General features: G+C 38.7%; 1 protein-coding gene across 15 annotated transcripts in view; it reads right to left on the reverse strand.

The window, feature by feature from the left end:
* The window catches only part of HECTD1 (HECT domain E3 ubiquitin protein ligase 1), a 65,606-nt gene extending 46,986 nt beyond the window's left edge, over nt 1-18,620 (reverse strand). For all 15 annotated transcript variants that reach the window (XM_054825983.1, XM_054825977.1, XM_054825986.1 and 12 more), the window contains exons 1-2: nt 18,466-18,620; nt 15,899-16,203 (exon numbers count right to left, since the gene is read on the reverse strand). In XM_054825983.1, coding sequence (XP_054681958.1) covers nt 15,899-16,038 — 140 coding nt within the window. In that variant the 5' untranslated portion in view covers nt 16,039-16,203; nt 18,466-18,620. The remainder of the gene's footprint in view (nt 1-15,898; nt 16,204-18,465) is intronic.
* Nucleotides 18,621-20,651: the final 2,031 nt, after the last annotated feature.

The following is a 20,651-nucleotide window of genomic DNA, read 5'->3' on the forward strand; positions in this document are numbered from 1 at the left end:
GATGGTCATAACAATGCTTTTCACTATTATGGCAGTTGTGGTTAAGACTGATTTGGATCAAAAGCTCTAAGACATGGAGCTATGCCGTAAGATAATTTATCTTCCAATAGCATACTTAGTCAGCAATAAATAACTTAATATAATGATTATTCATTGCAGCAGTACAAGACTTCCAAGGTGGTGGTGGGGAATTAAGTGAAGGTAATATATGCTGTGACAGTAGTCGAAATAACTGGATACTTCATCCCTAGATGTAGGAGATCAGAACTAAACCTACAGAAGGCAAATACTGAAGTTTTTTCTTAAAGTAGGGTTTCGGTCTGCCTAAAACTTTTCTAAATCCAAAGAGAAAGAACAAAAATAAATAGCATGCTTTTTGCTCTGGAAGACAGGCGAAGTACTCGCTGATGAATCATTCTGAAGACTAACCCAGAGGTCATTCAGTATCCCATCTGGTATGCACAGTGATTCACACAAAGGCACTGAATCCTGGGACAGCAAAATGCTAATAGTTTCCTTGAAGATCTGGCCATGCTTTATGAAGTAATTAAATAATACTGCCTGACAAATAAATATATTACCCAATGATCCTTAATGACATAAATTAATAAGAGAAGCTTTGATAAAGCTAAATCACATATTTAGTACTTTTATTAGCCTATATACAGTCCATACCACACATATATAACCAAGTAGAAGGCAAGGAAGTCTGCTGTCTCCATTGTAATACTAGCAAGTAGTATTAAACCATTTTTCTTAGATTTCCAAAGACAGCAGCAGAAAAACCCTCTAGATTTTTGCAGGGAGTTAAAAAACAATACTTAGCAAATCTACCATTTATTCTTGTTCTATGATTTAACAGTTTATAAAAACATACAGCACAATGGAACCTGGCTAATTTTTTTTTAAATTGGAAATTTAAAAATTTGGAAGAAATCTGTTCTTGTCCTTAAAACTGTGTCCAGTTCTGGGCTCCCCAGTTCATGAAAGACAAGGAACTACAGGAGACAGTCCAGTGGGGGGCTACAAAAAATTAGGGGACTGGAGCATTTCTCCTATGAGGAAAGGCTGAGAGACCTGGGTCTGTTCAGCCTGGAGAAGACAGAGGAGATCTCATCAACACTTATAAATACCCAAAGGGTGGGTGTCAAGAGGATGGGGCCGTATTCTTTTCAATGGTGTCCAGCGACAGGACAAGGGGCAACAGGCACAAACTGGAAGTTCCACCTGAACATTAGGAAAAAGTTCTTTACTGTGAGGGTGACAAAGCACTGGAACAGGCTGCCCAGAGACGTTGTGGAGTCTCCTTCTCTGGAGATATTCAAAACCTGCCTGGGCATGATCCTGTGCAACCTGCTCCAGGTGATCCTGCTTTAGCAGGGGGATTGGACTAGATGGTCTCCAGAGGTCCCTTCCAACCCCCACCATTCTGTGATTCTGTGAAACACCTGTCCATGAGATTCAATGACCCAGCAGATACAGCAAAAATACAAAGTTACTAAAAGCCTATCATTTATATTGAATTCTTTGTCAGCACACAAATGCCAGTGCGCTGCATCAGCAATGCTCTTAAAAGAGCACAGCTCACTGGCAAAAACTTAAGGATTTATTTTTTTTTTAAAAATGACTTTTTGCCAGAACCTCTAGCTATATTTAGTCATAGACCATACTTTTTCAATTAGGAGGCAAATAACTACCTCCACTTGCTGTCAGGACATTTGTTTTCAGACTTAGAGGAATGATTTCCCTTCCTCCAATAAGGAAACCAAGTTGTATCATAAGGTTTCAGGAAGAAACGTAGAGTTGTCATACACTTAACCTATGGGAGTCACTTAGCTCTCAAAATAAAAAGCTACCCAGACTTCAACTAATTTTGTAGACTATGCTAATGCACGTTGAATTCCTATAAAAGCAGCAATAATAAGAACTTCACTTGTTCTGAAAAAATAAATTATTTATCCTTTCTGAAAATAGCAACTGATCTAATTTTAACAAAAGTTTTCACAGAAAATTATTTCAAGCTACTTCAACCTCTGAACTCTTATGTACTTGATGCTTGTTTCATTTAACAGTTCAGGTTGGGGGTTTTGGGGTGGGTTTTTGTTTGTTTTAGTTTTGTTGGATATTGCTAGTAACCAGGAAGTTGACAGCTAGATTACACCACAGAAACATTTTATAAAGATTTATTAAGGACAATAATGAAGACTGAAGAGAAAAAAACGAGGGGGGGAAAAAGCAATACTGAAGCTTTAATTTAAGTGCTAATTCTTTTTTCCCCCTTCTTTTTCCTGCAGCAAAACAAGAAGCAACACACATGAAATCATAGACTTGAAAGTAAAACAGAACAAAACACACCGGCTCCGTGGCATGAAATTTTACACACTATCCACTCCAGTACACACTAATTTACTGCAAACTAAACATTTGTGATGCATATTATAGTTAATATTTTTTTAAAAGTTAATTAATTGTATTTCAGTGCAGAACTCATTAAATAATTTTAAACAGTTGCCGGTTACCTAACAATTAAAAAAGTCTAGCCTTCTAATTGAATGCTCTGGGCCAATTATAAACTAATCTAACAAATCATGTAATCAATGTGTAACAGAAAAATGCGTAGTAAAAAAGGTCAAAACTAGGACGGTTTACAAAGAGGCAGTCATATAACAATACATGCAAAGACACTATAAATCTTGATTGTTATTACAGCTCATGCAAATTTAGAGGTAATAGAAGTGTGTAAACTTCGTTTTTCTCAGACGTTGTTATCGGGAACATGGCAAAAAAAAAAAAAATCAAACCAGAATTTTTGTCTTAGTCTCCAAACCAGCAATTAAGAGCTGCTTCTTATTATTTTAGCACACAATACATACAGTTGTATCATCTTCTTCCCCCTCATGTCTCTCTCAACTCAAACAATTTGGTTCAAGTTCCACACAGTACAGTAATTAAGTTGTTATTCCTAAAGTCATACCAGGCAATACAATGCGTGCAGAAGTCTGAAGTATTTCTGAAGAAAGCAAAACAGACAGACCTGGATTCTTTCAGCCCTGAGTCTCTGCCAATGAGACTGTCAAAAAGTATTTTTATTATTGTTTTATAAACACTGCCTTAACAATCTCTTATATACGGCTACTACTTTTTCAAAGAAGGCATAGCTGGCCAGAAATCCGACTTGTTTTTTCAAGCCCCAAAGGACGACAGCAACACTGATTTTGAAAATAAAGTCATCAGTTGTATTCTCAGATACAAAAGACACATTTGGCTAATGCAGTCCATAATACATCAATTTGCCTAGATAGGACCTCTATGCTACCTTGTCCACTGCTCTCTATTTCAGACCAATACATTGCTATACTTTGTTCTAAGTAGCACAGTTGTTTAACGTTTTGAACTTGTAATGATATCAGCAGGAAAAAAAATACGTTTACTATGCCAGCCAAGTATACAAGGTTCTTTACCACTCACACATAACAGCTTTTCTGGTCAGCTACAGACTTTTTATAATTCTATGAAAAAAACAATTATAAAGTCATATTTGTATGCATTTCTGAAATACACCTTCAAGAAGCTGTGCCCAAGCCTCTTCAGACAGAGTTTCACTCTGTTTTGAGACAAGACCAAAAAAAAAAAACCCCAAACCAAACACCCCACATATTAGTACATGTAAATTATTTCCTAGAATTTAAACAGTATTCCAATTGTGCAGACTGTGATGAATAAGATGGTAAATTTCTGCGCTGAACCAAGCAGGAGCTTCTTGTGGACAAATATAATTGACTGGCCTTCATTAATATCACACAAGCAATCAGGCAGGAATGCACACACACACCCTGCAAGTTGAAAATACTGCCTCCTTCCCACCTGAACTCACTGCAGTCTTGTGATCATTAGACACGTTAGATCAAGACTGAGCCTCACTCATGACTAGCTCTGAACTTGTCACTGCATTGTCTTCTCCTACCCAGAAAAGTTCCTAATAATGTTTAGCACCTGCTTCCCCTAATCTATTGCCTGTGACATATAAGTCATTAGTATTTGTCATACTGTAGCATCTGAGGGCTCCTGTCACAGATCAGGATCTCCCTGCCCTACCAGCTGCAAAACAACAGATTCCATCCTAGAAAACCTAAAGTATAATTGTAAAATAGGACAGATACAGACAAGAGAATGCAAACTAATTGTCCCACCTTATTACATCTTATCTTGATACCTTGGCAGTTTTGACAACTACGATTTACTGTTTAGCATATCACATGATTACACTGGATTTCCTTATTCCACTTCTTCAGTTTTTTAAAGCAGTTTACTGTCAGTTAACCCATCACCAGCATTTTCTGCTATTTTAATAGAAAGCTTCGAGGGAAGATAATTTTTTATTCCAGCTTCACCCAAAAGCTATCAAAGGAATGAATTGCACAGCTGTCATTATGCCCACAATTGCTACCTAAATTGCAGCTCTAAACGTGCATGCAAAATGACCGGGTAAGAATGATGCTCTACTTTCCTTTACTCAGAACATTAATATTCAGAACAAGAGGAAGACGTACAACCTACAAAGTGCTACGCTTACTGAAGGTCGCATAAGAACTTTGACCTTGGTTGTGTAATAATTACTGATACATCCTTTGCAAAAATATTTGGTCCAGGCATTGGAAGATTTGGTAGAATCAAGAGCAGCAGCTGAATAAAGAGAGAGCAAATTTACTCCACAACTAGATAAACCACATGGATTGCTACAGTTTGAAACAGAGGGATTAACACACAAACCATCCTCAATACAAACAAAAAAAACCCCCAAACTTCAACATTCTGTAGTAAAAAAATCGCTGTGTTTATTTCATGGTGAAAACCACAAACTAGCATTCCAGTGGAGAAAGAATGGTTAGTTACACAGGAATTCTTAAAAGATGCACACAGATTATATTCATAAGCACGCACATGCCATACACATAAACTCAATTTTGCCTACTGAAGTCTACTTGGGCCTTAGCAGTCCCTAAAGTTCCTGCTAGCGAGGGAACTAAAGAACCAGTTCTGTCATTCACGCACAGTCTAGATCAATGATGGAGCCTGCAATAGCAGAGAAGAAGGGCGGACCAACACATTCTCAGTGCTCCAGCCATACTCTTCTCACAGGTTGCTGGAATAATTACAGCATAAAATTGTACGGCTGTCATTTTGAAGAACTTCAGTAATTATGCTGTAAGTTACTTTTCTATGAACAACTGTGTTACAAACAGAAGTACACAAGTCACCTTAATAGAGATCTCCCTCTAATCCCAAAATCCGCACTAAGCTATTATATGGGTCTCTTCTGGTTGAAACTATGATCATCTGCTCTATGTGTCTCAGGAACAAGAACATGCATGTGTGAGTAGTGCCAGAGAAAGGACTGGAAGGGGTAGATGGGAACACCAGCACATGATGGAAGATGGGATGCAATGCTATCACAGCCATATAGCAGGTGTCCAAAGTATGCCCCTCCCTTCTGTCCCACAGCCCCACTGTAGATTTCCACGTGCTGGCACTTGATCCCTAAGAAAAGGGAAACTCTTGCCCTTACACAGTGAATGGTCTCTACACTTCAAAATTGTGCAAATGAGCTTTCAAAGTAGTCCTTGAGTTTTCTCTTGATCTAGTCCTGAGTAAAGGCACCTTGTATAAGCAAAGGCAGCACAGGAAAAGAGAAATCCACTGCTCACCTGGAAGCAATTCTAGCATCCAGGTCCTGAGAAGAGCACTTTCTGAGGACCAGTCTCTCTTTTAACGAAGCATGAGGTAAGCAAATACAATCAACACCAGTAGGAACCAGAGTGAGTCAGACAAGCCGTGTTATATATGTGTCACTATTATGCCTTAATTGCAAGGTAAATCCCTACTAGCTTCCTTAGGAAGGCCAAAATAGATCAAAGGGACCTAGAACTGTCTCAAATATTTGCTGTAGAAAATTAGGTCCCATTAGTAATACGGACCCTAATGTTGTTCCAACTAAGACTATGCTCACACCTAAAATGTACTTTGACAGGTAGCAAAGCAAAGCATTTCAGTAATGCCTGTATCACAGTGGGGACACATTGGACTTGCCTTTAGAAAACCATCCACGTGGGAAAAACAAGGCTGCCAAAACTTCCTGGGACAGCAGTGAGGCTGAGGGCAGAACTACAGTGCTGAATGAACTGATACAACAGGACCGCAACTGATATTCAGCTTTCAGTACACTTCCATCTACTAACAGATGATGCTTTTGATTTCCATGAGAAACGAGCACAAATAAACCTTTCATCACTGCAGGCCTCAACTCTCACTGAAGGAAAAAAAAGGCAAAGTCCATAATTTCTAAACTTAAAACATCCCAATATCAAAACCAGTTTCACCATGTTGCTTTTATCTAGACCATATATTAACTAAAAGAAGTAATATATCTCAGAAAAGAGACATTATGACAGAAAAAAACCACATTGTTGCTGTATCCTTAAAGCTGGGGAGTGTGTGGAAATCACTCTATTTCACAATGACCTATTTGCAGTGAAACAATAAAAAAAGATAGTGGTGAACTTGTTTTAATACAGAAAAAAAATCTGTTTTTAAATAATTTTTATTCTTTCAAATTACAAAATAATGGTTAACAGGAGCTAAGTTAGCTCCAAAGTTCAGATTTCTATTTAGACATTTCTAATGAATATGAAAATTAAAGGAAAATATTTTTAATTTTCATTTCTAAGAAGCTACATTAACATCACATTGGGTACTTCCTAAAGTACTTTAAAAGAGTCATCTCAAGAAGAGTGATTAGGGACCAGCTTAGTAAATTAATGAGGTTACTCTGTATTACTTCTTAGTGAAAGACCAACTTCAGTGAGTTAATGAGGTTACTCTGCAACCAACACTACAGCTCTTGCTAATTACTTTAGTCTGTCAGTTCTAGATGTCCACCCAACTTCATTCCTATACTCCCAGGATAAGAGCTTCTGCTACTTATTATCTTGCAAGTCTTCCCCCCACCATGTTTCAAAGATCTTACTGGGAGACAGGTTTGTAAATGACACATTTTTAAAACATCTCAAATAAGTACTGTTCAGTATCAAAATTTACCCTTTATATTCTAATCCATTAAGATTAGAGTAGCAGAGCATTCTCTGTTCCCTGTACTGACATCGAGAACTAAACAACATTAAAAAGTGCTGATTCTGTACAATTTCTATTAAAAAAAATAATTCATTCTTTCAGTGTTAAAATACATTTATTAGATGTGTATCATGCTCTTTACAAAGTTCTTTAATATACATTCTTCCTCTGCAGAAAATGCAATTGATCTAAAAACATTTTCTAAACATCACAATCATACTGATGTCAAGAACAGCTAGGGAAATTTATCAATATAATTATATCACTACAGCATTATCATCAGTGTAACTCCAGCTGACACGCTTCTCAATCTTTCCTTCCCTTCTGCCCCCCCTTTAGGAACAGGAGTATCCATAGGGATGCAAAATTCTTAAATAGCAACAGCAGTAAGCTCCTGCCAGTGCTAAGCCCTTAAACTCAAATGAAGTGACTCAGCTGATTTTTACAGCTTGCCAGTGCAAAAAGATATCAAGAAAGTAAAAATAGGCACTGTAAACTCATTTCTGTAATTATATTTTATATTCTCAATGCACTTAAAAGCCTTAGTGAAAACAGCAACAATAATGGTAATTTAAAGACTACTGTTGTGTTTAAGCAAAACCCAAAGGGGGGAGGGGGGGGGGGCAGGAAGAGACAACCCCACTTCAACCCCTAAATGGTTAATACAACTACTGCTAGCATTAGGATGTGTTACTCAGTTCCAGAGTACGGCTTGATTGGATTGATGCAGAGCCTCTGCCATGTGCCAAAGCCTTCAGCTTCGGGCGCCTGCTCCCAGACATGTGACTTGTGGCAGAAAACCAAGTGCAGCTGCCTGCCAGCACTTGTGCTGGATCTGTAATCCATACCATCTGCCGAGACCAGTTAGAAGTGGGAAAATAAGGAATTAGATGTGCCTACACTATTTAATAAGTATTTAATATATAATAATTTTAAATAACTAAAAATTAAGATGCTGAATTTAAACCTCATTAGCAACTGTTTTTGAGGAAAAATACACTAGTTAAATATTTACGTGTCACACAACTTTGAAGTTTCAAAGAACATACATCCCGCACAAATGATTTGTTCTTAAAGCAATAGTAATTCCAACTTATTTTTGATTAATGATTGTTTTTCCTTTCTGTAGATCTTTCTATGGAATAAAATCTCAGATCTCAGACTTTCCCTCATTGTTTCTTTTGCTGAAATACCATTTTGTTTCCACACATGAACCAAAAAACATCAACAGAGTAATCAAGATCATCCACAAGAGAACTGCCTGCACACCTGCGCTGCCTATATGTATTCTTCTGGACCCATTTCCAAAACATATTATACACTGTTTTCTTACAATGCTGTTACAGAACAAATAAAGGCAAGAAAACTTCCACTTATGTATAAGCCTTTAGAGATATCATGCTATATTTTAAAGGGATGAGGAAGAAGCAACTAAAAATTAACTGCTAATTTAGGAACTTGTACCACAATTACAAAATATTAAACTTTTACAACTCTGAACTTCTATTCTTAACTGCAGTTACAGCTCAGGCCAGTATAATAGAGAATTAACAACTCCATTTTGTATCTATTCCAGCAGAAACTCTGCATTATTAGAAATTAAAATAAATTAATTTAGAATTCAAATTTGACATTTAGAAACACTTTCAAACTTCCTGTTAGCTAAATAAAGGACAAACAGCTGAACCGTCTTCTGAGAATTCACTATTAGGAGGGAACACATCATCTAAGTACTCAACTACATATTCAATAAATATCAGTTGTGTAAGATGAAACAAAATAAAAAATGCACAAGAAGAAACAAATTCTGCAGGATAGGTAATTTCTAAATTTCTAAATAAATTGTTAGCTTTGCTCTTGAATTTACAAAGGATGTCTTGGGCTGCCTTTTGCATTTTTCAGTATTTTATAGAAGATATGCCATGCCTAAGGGTAGTAATTCCACATGTTTGTTCTCCTACCTCTAGCATTTTGTAAATATTTTGCAGAAACTTAGTCCACAATAGCTGAATAAATTAAAGAACTTGAAACTACAGATATTTCTGCCTATGATTTCCACTAGTAGGAACCTCAATTGTGCAAACAGATAATGGTTCAAGTACACATTACATTTCTTAACGTTTCCAAACAAAATAAGCAATTAAAACAAAAAGCATGATTTTCTAAACGTGCCTAAATATGCACATCTCCCCACTAGCTTCTGCTCAAAAACAGAACAGATTTAAACATGAAAACTTGTACTTCTCCATTACCAATCTACTGACCATCTACTCTGTCTATGCCTCGTATATAGCCCCTTTGTAAGAGGCTGATATTTAAAACAAAAAATAACTAGCAGAGTTATTCCAGAAAGGAAGCCCACCATTTGAAATTCCTGTAACACCTATTTTATTAGTCTCCTCCAATCTATTAGGAGATGGAATCTTTTGAAAGGTCATTAACTCACTGCCTTAAAATTCTGCACCCACCTTTTGTGTGGTACTTACAAGAATCACTTCAATTTTACCTCACACACAAAGCCCTGAACAAAACAAATGGTACTGGATGATACATCTGATACTTTAATGGAAAAAAATGACAGACTAGTAAGTAGCGGCAAAGACAGTGTGTTAAGTTAATCAGAATTGTCTGGACTACTCAGAGGTATGGGCTCATTTAAACAAAAAGTGCTTTAACACCCACAAATGCCAAGTTACAGATCTTAGTCTAGGTAATACATCAAGCTATGTCTAAGAAGCAAGCAATCATAGTCTGGAAAGCAACTCTGAAGATAAATATGTAAAACCACACTTCCTGTACAATGTTTTGGACACACCTAACTAAATTTGGGATGTATAACTGCTAACAGTTAAATGTACTACTATAAACAGCATGGATGAAGCCAACACTGGAAAATATTTCTAATAAACTTGGAAATTTAAGAATTGGAGAGGGGAAGGAAGATCAGGAGCTGACAAGATGCTTGTATGCAAGCACATTCACAGTAACAATGGTATTGGCTTTTAATTCAATCAGAAAAGGTGCACTGACTGCCCACCACAGAATGCAGAAGTCTGGCCAATTCAAATAGAAAAGGACAAGCACATTTTAACAACAACGGCAACTAGGCAGCAGATTAAATAGCAAAACGGGGTAAAAATAGGTAGGATGCCCCACTAGAAGCATTAACCACACATTATACTTGTATCAAACAAGATGCTCAATTCAGTAATAATCAGGTAAACTACAGGGGCCTATGATAGAAGAGAGGATGTCAATTTAGATGACCTAATCTTCCCTTCCGGCCTTTGTAACCATTATATCAAAATGACTAGACAAGCCTAATTAATCTCCATAAGATCCATGACAATGAGGCCATACCTCCCATTTTACAAAGAGCAACCAGAAAGACATTAGCATGTTAAAACTCTTACCATTGCAAAAAACCCAACCACCCAACAACAACAACCAGCCTTAAAAATCAGAAATAGTCCTAAACATTATGCTGTAACAAGATAGCTCCCTGAAAAATACAGCACACACCCCACTTCCATTTCAGAAAAGCACTCTACAGGATCTACAGGATGCTGAAGATCCCACTAAATGGGAGTCCACAGAGCAAATGACTCCAGCGCTGGCATTTCACTGCTGCCACACTTTCTGCCTTCATTAAAAGGCAAAAAAGTCAGTAGGAATCACATGAGTCTTGCCACTGTAAAGCTTTAAAAAAAAAATTCAATTATTGAGATGTCTGCATTAATCCAAACCAATAATTCACAAAGAACATATGCTTTGTATGGTTTGAAATAATGAAAACTGTAGTCTATTGTTGACAGAAATACTTATCTTAATTTACTCATGGCTGCACTCCAGCACAAAACTGTAATAATAGCCTTTTTTTTTTCCTTAAAAATAACAAAACAAGCAAATCTCTAGGACACACAACATGAAACCACCTTGATATGGTTAGAACTGCCCTCTCAGCCTGCTACTTTTATCACAATTGTTAGATTTGTTAAAGGGCATTTAATCACTGTCTAAATTACAAAGACGCTTTTAAAGTCAGTCCAAAATTTAAAAATAGGCCTGAAAACCACCACTTTGGATTCCTATCCTTATCTCTACATGAAAAGTTAGTTTTGTAAATCTCATTTTGATTTACTGGAGTTATACAATCCTAATAAACACAGGAGCTTGTAGTTTTAAGTCATCAGGTGGAGGTAACGCTAAACTGTTCCACATTATTCTACCACAGTTCCACTAGCTGACATCAACGCAGCCTCTGATTCACTAGAATTTCTTCTTACACTTGTTATTACATGTTAGCAAATACAAGGTAGAGTTCTAAGTATGTATTCACTACTATATGAGAACACAGTTTAATGTATATTAATAAACAAGATCTAAAAAATAAATGGGAAGTATTTCCATTTTACACATTAGAACCCTAAATTATGATCTTTTGTAAAATTTTTGCTTTTATTTTTCAAGCAAGGTGATAATTCTTGATAAGTCATTGCTGACCAAATCTGTTAATGCTAAATACACTGAGGTGACTTAGGGCACAACCGAAAGGGAAGATATGCTTTCTCTTTCTAAGCATTAACAAGGCCTATTTCACGTGTTCAGTCTGGAAAAGATTTTACTCATGTTTTACTTTACTTGTTATACTACTGCCTTGTTCTGTAAGTTTTCCTTGTAATTAAGGAAAATAATTAAAATCTTCCTCACTAAATACTTTTACTCTGGCAGATAGGGAAAGAAAATAGCAACACAAAGCCCAGGTCTGGAGTTCTCATTTTATTTCACCAAAAATAAAGTGAAACTCTCAGGGCAAAAAGGATAAATTGAAACACCTATGTGGAAGAGGGCTATATTAATAACATGAGATTGTAACTGACAGCCTCTACATTATCTTTGAAATTACCTGTAACAATTTAAACACTAAAAAAATATAATTTCAATTATGTTTATATAAAATGCATACTTAAAACTCCTGTTAAAGTTGACTTAATAGCACACAGTTTAACTACAATTTGGGACTAACACTGATAATCACAACAAGTTTAGCTATTTTACTCCAATTCAACTACTTAACAGAACCATTTCTATTCACTCATTAAGTTCCTGCAGTTCAAGCTAGTGGCTTTTGCTGCTGGTAAAATGTTAGCCATTCTTCATGCTAAGTGACTAACAGTGTCTGTGACTCATTATCACCAGAAGATGAATATGCTGCTGATTTCTGCAATGCTAACATATGAGTAACACTAAAAATAATTTAATCAGATGTAATATGTAAATCTGGGGAGAAGTAAAGAAACATCAATTACTTGGCACCACTACCTGTTACTGGCTGCATATCCCACAATCTGTTGTGACACTGCCAGAACACTACAAAATACACCACCACCATTTGTGCCTACTTCCGTTTTTCTGATTTGATCTGAAACTCTCATTTGAATATCCATTGCTCTTGTACAGAAACAAATTATTAGCTTTAAAATATACTATTTCCTTGAGAATATGTTTGCAAAGTATCCCTATTACTTTACTGCAATAACGAAGTACAAGATTTTAAATCCATCATTTCAATGCCTTTTTTCTTTTTTTCTTTTTTCTCCTTTCCTCCAAGTTTGTGATCCTTCTTTGCTAAGTGAGACTGTGTATCGCCCATAACTCTTTAAGAAATCAGTCTGGAAACAGTGTTATGCTTTTAGGGAAAATGCAGAGCATTCATGTCAATATTTTTCATGCCTTTGTTTCATAGCTTTGCCAGTCCTCACCATATGCAGCTTTTAATCACCAGATGTACTTCAGTAAAAGGATGAGCTTTTTCTTAGCTTATGTCATAAGAGCAAATAATTTCTTATGTAAAAGTGGACCAATACTAAATAAAGTCACTCTAACTGATCCCTGAAAAACATCACACTTCATTCTCCAAGAAAGTGACTGTTTTAAGATTCCACCTTCCAGTTGCTGAATTCCACAGATGAAAAATTTTCTTGAAGTTTTCTTAGTCAACATAATTAATAGCAATAAACAATTCCAAGATCTTGAAATAACATCTGCACAGCATAGAAAAATTTGGGAATGCTCTTCTTGCTTAACAGAAGAAAAAATGTTGTAAAGTCTAGAGGCTGGTTTTCTTACCAACAGAAAAATATGTTCACATTATAAATCAGGCATACACTGAAACCATTTTCAAAATTAGTTTCTGAAAAATGTGTTTGGCAACACTTCTGCCACATGGTAAATTTCCTATTTAGGCAAGCAATTAAAAAACGTTGCTGAAAAGCAACTTTAAAATATCATCAAAGATTATGGGGCTTTGGGCAACGTGGTCTAGCAGAGGGTGTCCCTGCCCATGGCAGGGGGGTTGGAACTAGACTACTTTCAATGTCCCTTCCAACCCAAATGATTCTATGATTCTATGATTATTTTAGTTACACTCTCTCAGCACATGACAGTTTTGGCTACTTGAACTGTCATTTGGAAAGATTTTAAAAATACTTTTCAAGACATCGTCTATTTCTTACAGAGTTTCAAAATAAAGTCACCTTGAAATTCAGGCTGTGATACCACAGGAACCCAAGACAATCCACTAAGAGGTTATCCACTGAAGAGTGTACACCTTCTTCTGCCTCTCCCATATTTCCAGTTACGTAGTTCCACCTCCAGTGCTCATCAGACAACTCTATAATCTGCTGTAGTTCACTGTTACAGCAGAAAACTAGCCAGCTTCTTCAGTGGGTTTAAAGAGCAGCTTGCTCTTTTAGTGAATTACAGGAGTCCAGTAAGTCCTGAAGCTGGCATGAACCAAGAATATGGTTGGGAGGAATAAAAATGGTGAGTGACAAACGGGAACAAGTAGCTCTCCCTTTTGAAGGTAATGAGCTACTATGTCAGCTCACCAAATACTGTGGAATCATATCTTCAGTGTATTCACAGCGCCAATTAAAAGCAGCAGTTTTAGCTTTACTGTAAAATCACTCGAACAGGCAGGAAGCCTTGATAACCTTTTCCCAATTTACACTTTATTCTCTTCTGTTTGTCCTTGAGGGAAGCTTACAACAGCAAGAGATATCAACAACTCAGAAGACCAGTAAAATTAAATTATACCAAGGCTCAAAACAAAAGTTAAAATACCAAACGGTATTTTAAATGCTTCTCCTCTCAGACATAAAAACTAATTTTAAAACCACAACACCGCAATAACAGAGCATTCATTACCTATACTTTAAGAAAAAAAAAGCACTTGGACTATTTAATTCATTTATATTGAGATGAAAGTCGGTTCTAAATAAAATGCATAAAAACCACAACTAGTTTATATTTTAAAAGTTGACATTTCTTTCCTGATTCTCAAATACGCGGAAGATATCCTTACAAATGCTTATGCCCAAACTTCTTTTCTATACTGAATATACTGAAGCAGAAAGCTCACCTAGAATTGTCACAAAAATTCATTCTTAACTATCAAATTCTTTTCTACAGCAGTAAATTAAGAAGTCAGTAAATCAGTTCTTCTGAGGCTGAAAACAGTGCTCCACCAGTATCAGTACTACAAGGGACAGACAGGGAAGTGGAATGCATCTCCCTACACTGAGTCTCAAGCCAAAACGTTACCTGTAAGTTTGTCAAGGCCAAGAACAGGCAATTTCAAATTCTGAAGTAGCGTACAAAACTCTGGCCATTGTTACAAAACTACTACAAATCCTAATTTTAGAGATGTATAAATTTTACACTTTCTATAATAAAAGCAGTCGTGAAAGATGAACAGCTTTTAAGAGATAGGCCCAAAAACTGTTCTCTTCTTCAAGGCTACAAAACTAAGCACTGTAACAAACAACAACCTTCTCTAAATACTTCTAAACCCATGCTCTTAAGAAGCAGGAAAAGACACTAAGCATACTCTGAGATGCAAGAGAAAGGAAAGTGAGAGTAATGAAAACAGACGAAAAAGAGGAGAGATGCAAGAGCATCAAAAAAACAACTGGGGAAACATATATATACACACACACACATATATATATGAAAACACACCAAAATAATGTAAGAGATGTCAGATTTAAAGGTTGTGATTGTTTACACTTCTGCTACCTCCTTCCCATACTACTGGTGAGCCCTCACAGGAAGTAGTGTAACACATGCACTGAAACACTATTAAGTAACAGAAGTGGTTACATCAGCATTTTGTGCTGTGAGAAATACAGAGAGAGAGCAGTGACCGTGCTACATGAAACTCAGAAATGCAGTTGAGATGCAGGGTGGCAAAATCAGCAACATTCTTCAAAGAAGGGGCAAAATAGTTGTGTGAACAGCAGCTAGTATTTGTGATTTTTGTTTGGATATATAGCAGCCTTTTCTGAGCTCTGTAAGTCTTGAGAAAAGTGTTGCAAGAGTATGGATACTTAAATGTACCTAGGTGATCTTTATAGTTTTAATATAAAAAAAAAAAAGTTTTCTCTACCATTAAAAAAACCCCCACAAACCAACAAAAAAAAAAACCCCTAACACTTCCACATGGCAACTCTGAATACACTTCTTTAATTAAAGAATCAGATCATGTGTCAGAACAGCCACTGCAGATCACTCACAGCACACTACATTTTTAATCAGGCAACAATACTTCACACAACATTAACAGAAACTCTTGCTTTCAGTGATCTACGCTCGAGTTTAGTCTGTAAAAACATTTTTGAGGCCAAAAGTTTCTAGGAATGTTAAATGTTATATGCAACTACTGAGAGAGGAAAATAACATTCCATAAACGAAAGCCCGAACTACTTACGTTTCAAAACAGCGATCCACATTGTCTGACATCAGAAGTAGCATGCATAGCTGTTCCAGTGCTATTAGCTGCATATCCCTTTCATCTCCCTGCCCCATCTGCAGCCATTCCAGCAATGTGTCTGGGTCCACATCTGCCATGGTTTGGGTTTAGTTGTTGGTTTTTTTTTTTTAAAAAAAAAAAAAAAAAGCTGCTTCCACTTAAATTAAAAAGTACCAAAAATATCCTTTAATTGTTCAAGCCAGACTAACTTGAGCACAATTTATCTCTCTCTTCAGCCAGTCCCAGGCTTTTGCAGTTTCAACCTGGAAAGAAAAAGTAAAAAAATAAAATAAATAATTAAAAAATCATCATCACAATCTGGTCTTTAAACTTTTTGGATTTGCTGTCTCTAAAATGCATAGCATATTTTTGGGATGACATTAAGAAAACTTCCATATATTTGACCAGTGGTTTTTTTTCAAGCTTTATACATGAGTAAACAGTAATGAGTTTGTTCTGTTTCACTGGAAATAAATCTCTAGTTCCAGCTGACAATCAAGCAAGACTTAGAGCCTACTCTTATTTATAGGATAACTCAAAATTAAAACTTAAGTAAGAAAAATTGTGCTTAACCCCTTTGTATATTCTCAAAGCTAATAGAGACAAGTAGGGCTGTCTTGCCTATCCCCTTTCCTTTAATATCGCTTTATTATGAAGTGCCCGACTTTCTGAAAGATTAATTACCTCCTCACTAAAGATTCAAATAGACATCAAATGTCACATTTTAAATACAAACTCACAAAACAAACAAACAAACAAAAAAAACAAAATAAAAAGATAAACCACTAGACTTGGAGACTCTTTGCAAAAGTTTTATAAATACTTCATCTTTTAAAATAGCATTTGACCATAAGGAAAAATGAGCTTTTTAAGTCAAAGGATAAAAAAGGCAACTTAAGAATCACTTCCATTTTCAAGAGTTAAGGGTTTGCTGAGGTTTTTTTAGGAAAAAAAAAGTATCTAATTCACAGCTTTTAAAAATAAAATGCAGTGAATAATTCAAATAATTCCTGTACATATAAGGAAAACAATATTATTTGTTGGCCTAATGCCATAGTTGTACATGCAAGCTGAAGACCAAAAAAGTCCCTTTAAAATGTTAAGAGATATTTTTGACCTCTGTTCTTTCTTTTTACTTTGTGTTGTACTAACAAATAGTCAAATTCAACCCCCCAATGCCTAAGAACACGGCAAACACTGCTATTTACATATAAAAACTAAAACAAAGGTTACAAACCAATCTCTCCAAATTAAACATAGGAGAAAAAAATTTACTATTTTTTTAAACATAGCTTATAAAAAAAGAATTAGTTTACCAAACTCACAAGCTAAATATGAAATGCTGGGCAATGTCCCTACAATTTTGGGGAGGGGGAAGAATCTCAATCTGGACAAAGTCTGCCTACTTGTTTACTCGCTGCCAATGAGTTAATAGTTAAAAAATAACTCCATCAAGGCCACTTCTACAAAAAGGAATCAGAAATGGGTATTATATGGAGAAACAGACACTGAATCAGCAGTGCTGTTTCACTGTGACAAAACAAAAGTATGACAGATATAATTTTTTTATAATACAGGATCATAACGACATTACAGATCACTCAATTACTTCTTACACGTTTCTGTTATTGCTGAAGGCTTGCTGTAAAAAGTAATTCAAATGTTACTAAATTCATGTTCTGTGCTTTAAACAATGCCTATGATCCTCTGAGTTGTTTACAGACTGTATTTCCTGTTCCAAGACTAAATAAAACTACTTTCAGCCAGTACAAGTGGGATCGTATTGTAAGTGTAGTACGCCTCCTTAACGCCACTAGATGATTAACTTCGGGGGGGGGGGGGGGAGAGAGAGAGAGAGAGAAGAAAGGGTGAAGGCGACAGAAACAAGCAAATAAATTCTGAAAGACAGTGAAAGTGGGCTAAGTTCAACACAAGCACCTGCCGTTCTTCCACCCCAGACGGGTTCTAACCAGACGGAAACGAACCACCGAGCAGAAAACAGAGCAGAGCGAGACGCTGGGGCTCCCAGGGGAGCCGCACCAGAAAAGGGGCCAGGCCGCAGCTAAACTCATCCCCCACCGCCCGGGCCTACATACACACACGCACAGGCGGGCCCCAGGCCAGCGCACGGGGATTTAGGGCCCCCTCCCCACAGCCGGCCTCCCGGGGAAGGGGAGCCCTCGCACCGCCTCCCCTCTCCTCGCCGCCCCCGCGCACAGGACAGCCGGCGGCGTGAGGGGCTCCCCGGCAGCGCCGCCCCGTTCTGCTCCTCAGCCCCCACACAGAGATTTTCGGGCACCCGTCGCCTCCCCACGTCCAGGGCCCCGGCCCGCAGCCCAGCCTCCCGGCCCGCTCCCTCCGGGCCCGCCGACACCGACTCGCCAGGCCCGGGCAGCGACGCTCGAGTTCCTGGCGAGCCGCAGGCCTCGCAGGGTGACCCGGCCTGGCAGCTCAGGAAAGGCGCCGTCTCCCCAGCGCCAGCTGAAGCGGCCGCGCAGCCTCGCCTCCCCACCCCCGCCGCTCACCTCGGCCTCCCAGAGCCTCTTCGCCAGAGCCGACCCTTCCTCAGCGCCGCGGGGAAACAGGGGGAGAAACGAGGAGGCGGCAGCCCGAGCGCCGCAGCAGGCGGCAGCCAGCGGCATCCATGGCGCTCCGCCCGGCACGGGATTGGGTGGGAGGAGGGGGAAGGGAGCCGCGCCGCGGCCTCGGGGGGAGGAGCCGGCGCCGACCGAGTGACCGCTGGGGGCGCTGCGAGAGCGGCTCGGCCGCCTCCCGCCTTGCACAAGGCGGGGATCGCTGCCGGCACGGCACGGCTGCCGGTTCCGCTCCTCTCCGTGCCACTGCTGGCGGAGCCGCTGCTGGGCCCTAGGCTGCGCCTGCGGCTCCCCGCCCCGGGGCCGACAGCCTCGTGGGGCGAGAGGGGCCGGGAGCAGCAGGCCTGGCGGCCTCACAGGGCAAGACCGGGCCCGCGCTTCAGTCCCCGCCTCTGGAGGGGCTGGGGCCACCGACCCCAGTGCCGCGGGGGCCGCGCTCCTCTGGGGCGCGCCGTGCCGGGCCCCAGCTCGGCTCCCTTTGCCTGAGGGGAGCCTCGGGCCTGGCTCCCCCTCCTGGGCCCCGCAAGGGCCTCCTCGGCCGGGCGCCAGCCTTGGGCGTGGGGTCCCGCGTCCTCCCCAGGGCGCCCTGCCACCTCTGACAGCGCGGAGTGGGAGTCGAGGCCTGCCCAGCGCGTCCCCTTGGGTGGCCTTTCCCTGGCTGCATAGGGATTTTTTTTTTTTAATGGTTACAGGTAATTTTATTTCATGCCATATTCAGGTTACTTACTTCAATATAGTAGTCTTTATACTTCCGGAGGGGGGGCTTATGCCTTGCAGGGCCCTCTCTTGCAAACACTTTGATCCACCTCCAGCACCTCTATTAACGGGGTGATGGTGAACGGATGTAAACGTCGCAGTAATGGGTCTTTCAGAGCAGAGGTTTTAACTTGCTCTTATCCCGTAGTGAATTTGAGATACTGCAACTGTACCGTGTAGCCTGAGAGATGTTTAGCAGTGGAGTAGCCGCCTGCCACACATGCCTTAAAATGCTGTGTAGTTAACTTGTGTGTGATCAAAAAACAAAGGAAGCAAACTGCTCTAAATTTAAAATGAAGGACTAAAAGGACTTTGTAGCAAACTACTATAAATTTAAAATGAGGGACTAAAAGCGAAGGATCTTCAAAGTAATTTCCTTCTCTGTAGGATGACATGCGTTTTTCTAAGGAATTTAAGCCTATTAATATAAGTACGGTAAATAAGATTATTGTACATTTGAATGTCACTCCTACCTACCTCATAGACATTTCCTGTAATTAGGAGGCTAAAACTACACACACACTGAACAAAAAGGCAATAGTACTCATGCTTGGTTGAAACTTGCCGAATGCAGAAATTTTTTTTGTTTGATGTTGTAATAACACTTCTAGAAAGTGTTCTCTTGGTTGCTGTAGGGGTTTTTTTCAGAATACAAGAACAGTAGTTCCTTTGTCTCTATTTCTGATTTCTAAGGCAGCTTAGCCTTTCTGTCTTACCGTATTATGTCTCTCTTAACGGCCACTTGTTCCAGCCCTGCCAAGATTTACGTGTATATCCTTTGCCTATGCTTGTCCTTCAGAGGTCAGCAAGACTTCTTAATACTTAAAGTTAAGGACATGAGGTGGTAGGAGGACTGAGTCTGCAATCTTTAAATTTAGAAGCTTGATCTTCTTTCACTTTCACTGGTGCAGAAGCAGCAGCAGAACTAGGCCAAACTTATGAGAACTGTATCTGCTAAGTGACCTCACTCCTGTTCCATGATGCTACAACAGTTTCCTTTGCTTTTTATTGCGAAGAGAGGTTTCAATTAAAGCAACATCATGAATTTCTTCTGAAGACCCAAAACAAATGCTAATTTTCAGTCATAAAGACCAAAAACTTTGAAATCAAACGTTTCACTCTTTTTCACATAGGCTGGAGTTTCTGGTTCAGGTATCTTTGGATAGACACATGGTTATCCATGGAGAAGATGAGGTTATCAAAATATAGATCAACTTAGGAATAAAATCAAAAGTTTAAGTATTGTACATGCAAAGAATACAAATCGTGGATTTCAAATACTATTAAGTAGGAGTACAATACTTAAAATACTGGACATAGCTTTCAGTGCTGTACAGATTCATTTCTGAATGGATAAACAT

The sequence above is a fragment of the Grus americana genome, chromosome 5 (genome assembly GCF_028858705.1).
Source record: "Grus americana isolate bGruAme1 chromosome 5, bGruAme1.mat, whole genome shotgun sequence".
In the NCBI taxonomy this organism is placed as follows: Eukaryota; Metazoa; Chordata; class Aves; order Gruiformes; family Gruidae; genus Grus; species Grus americana.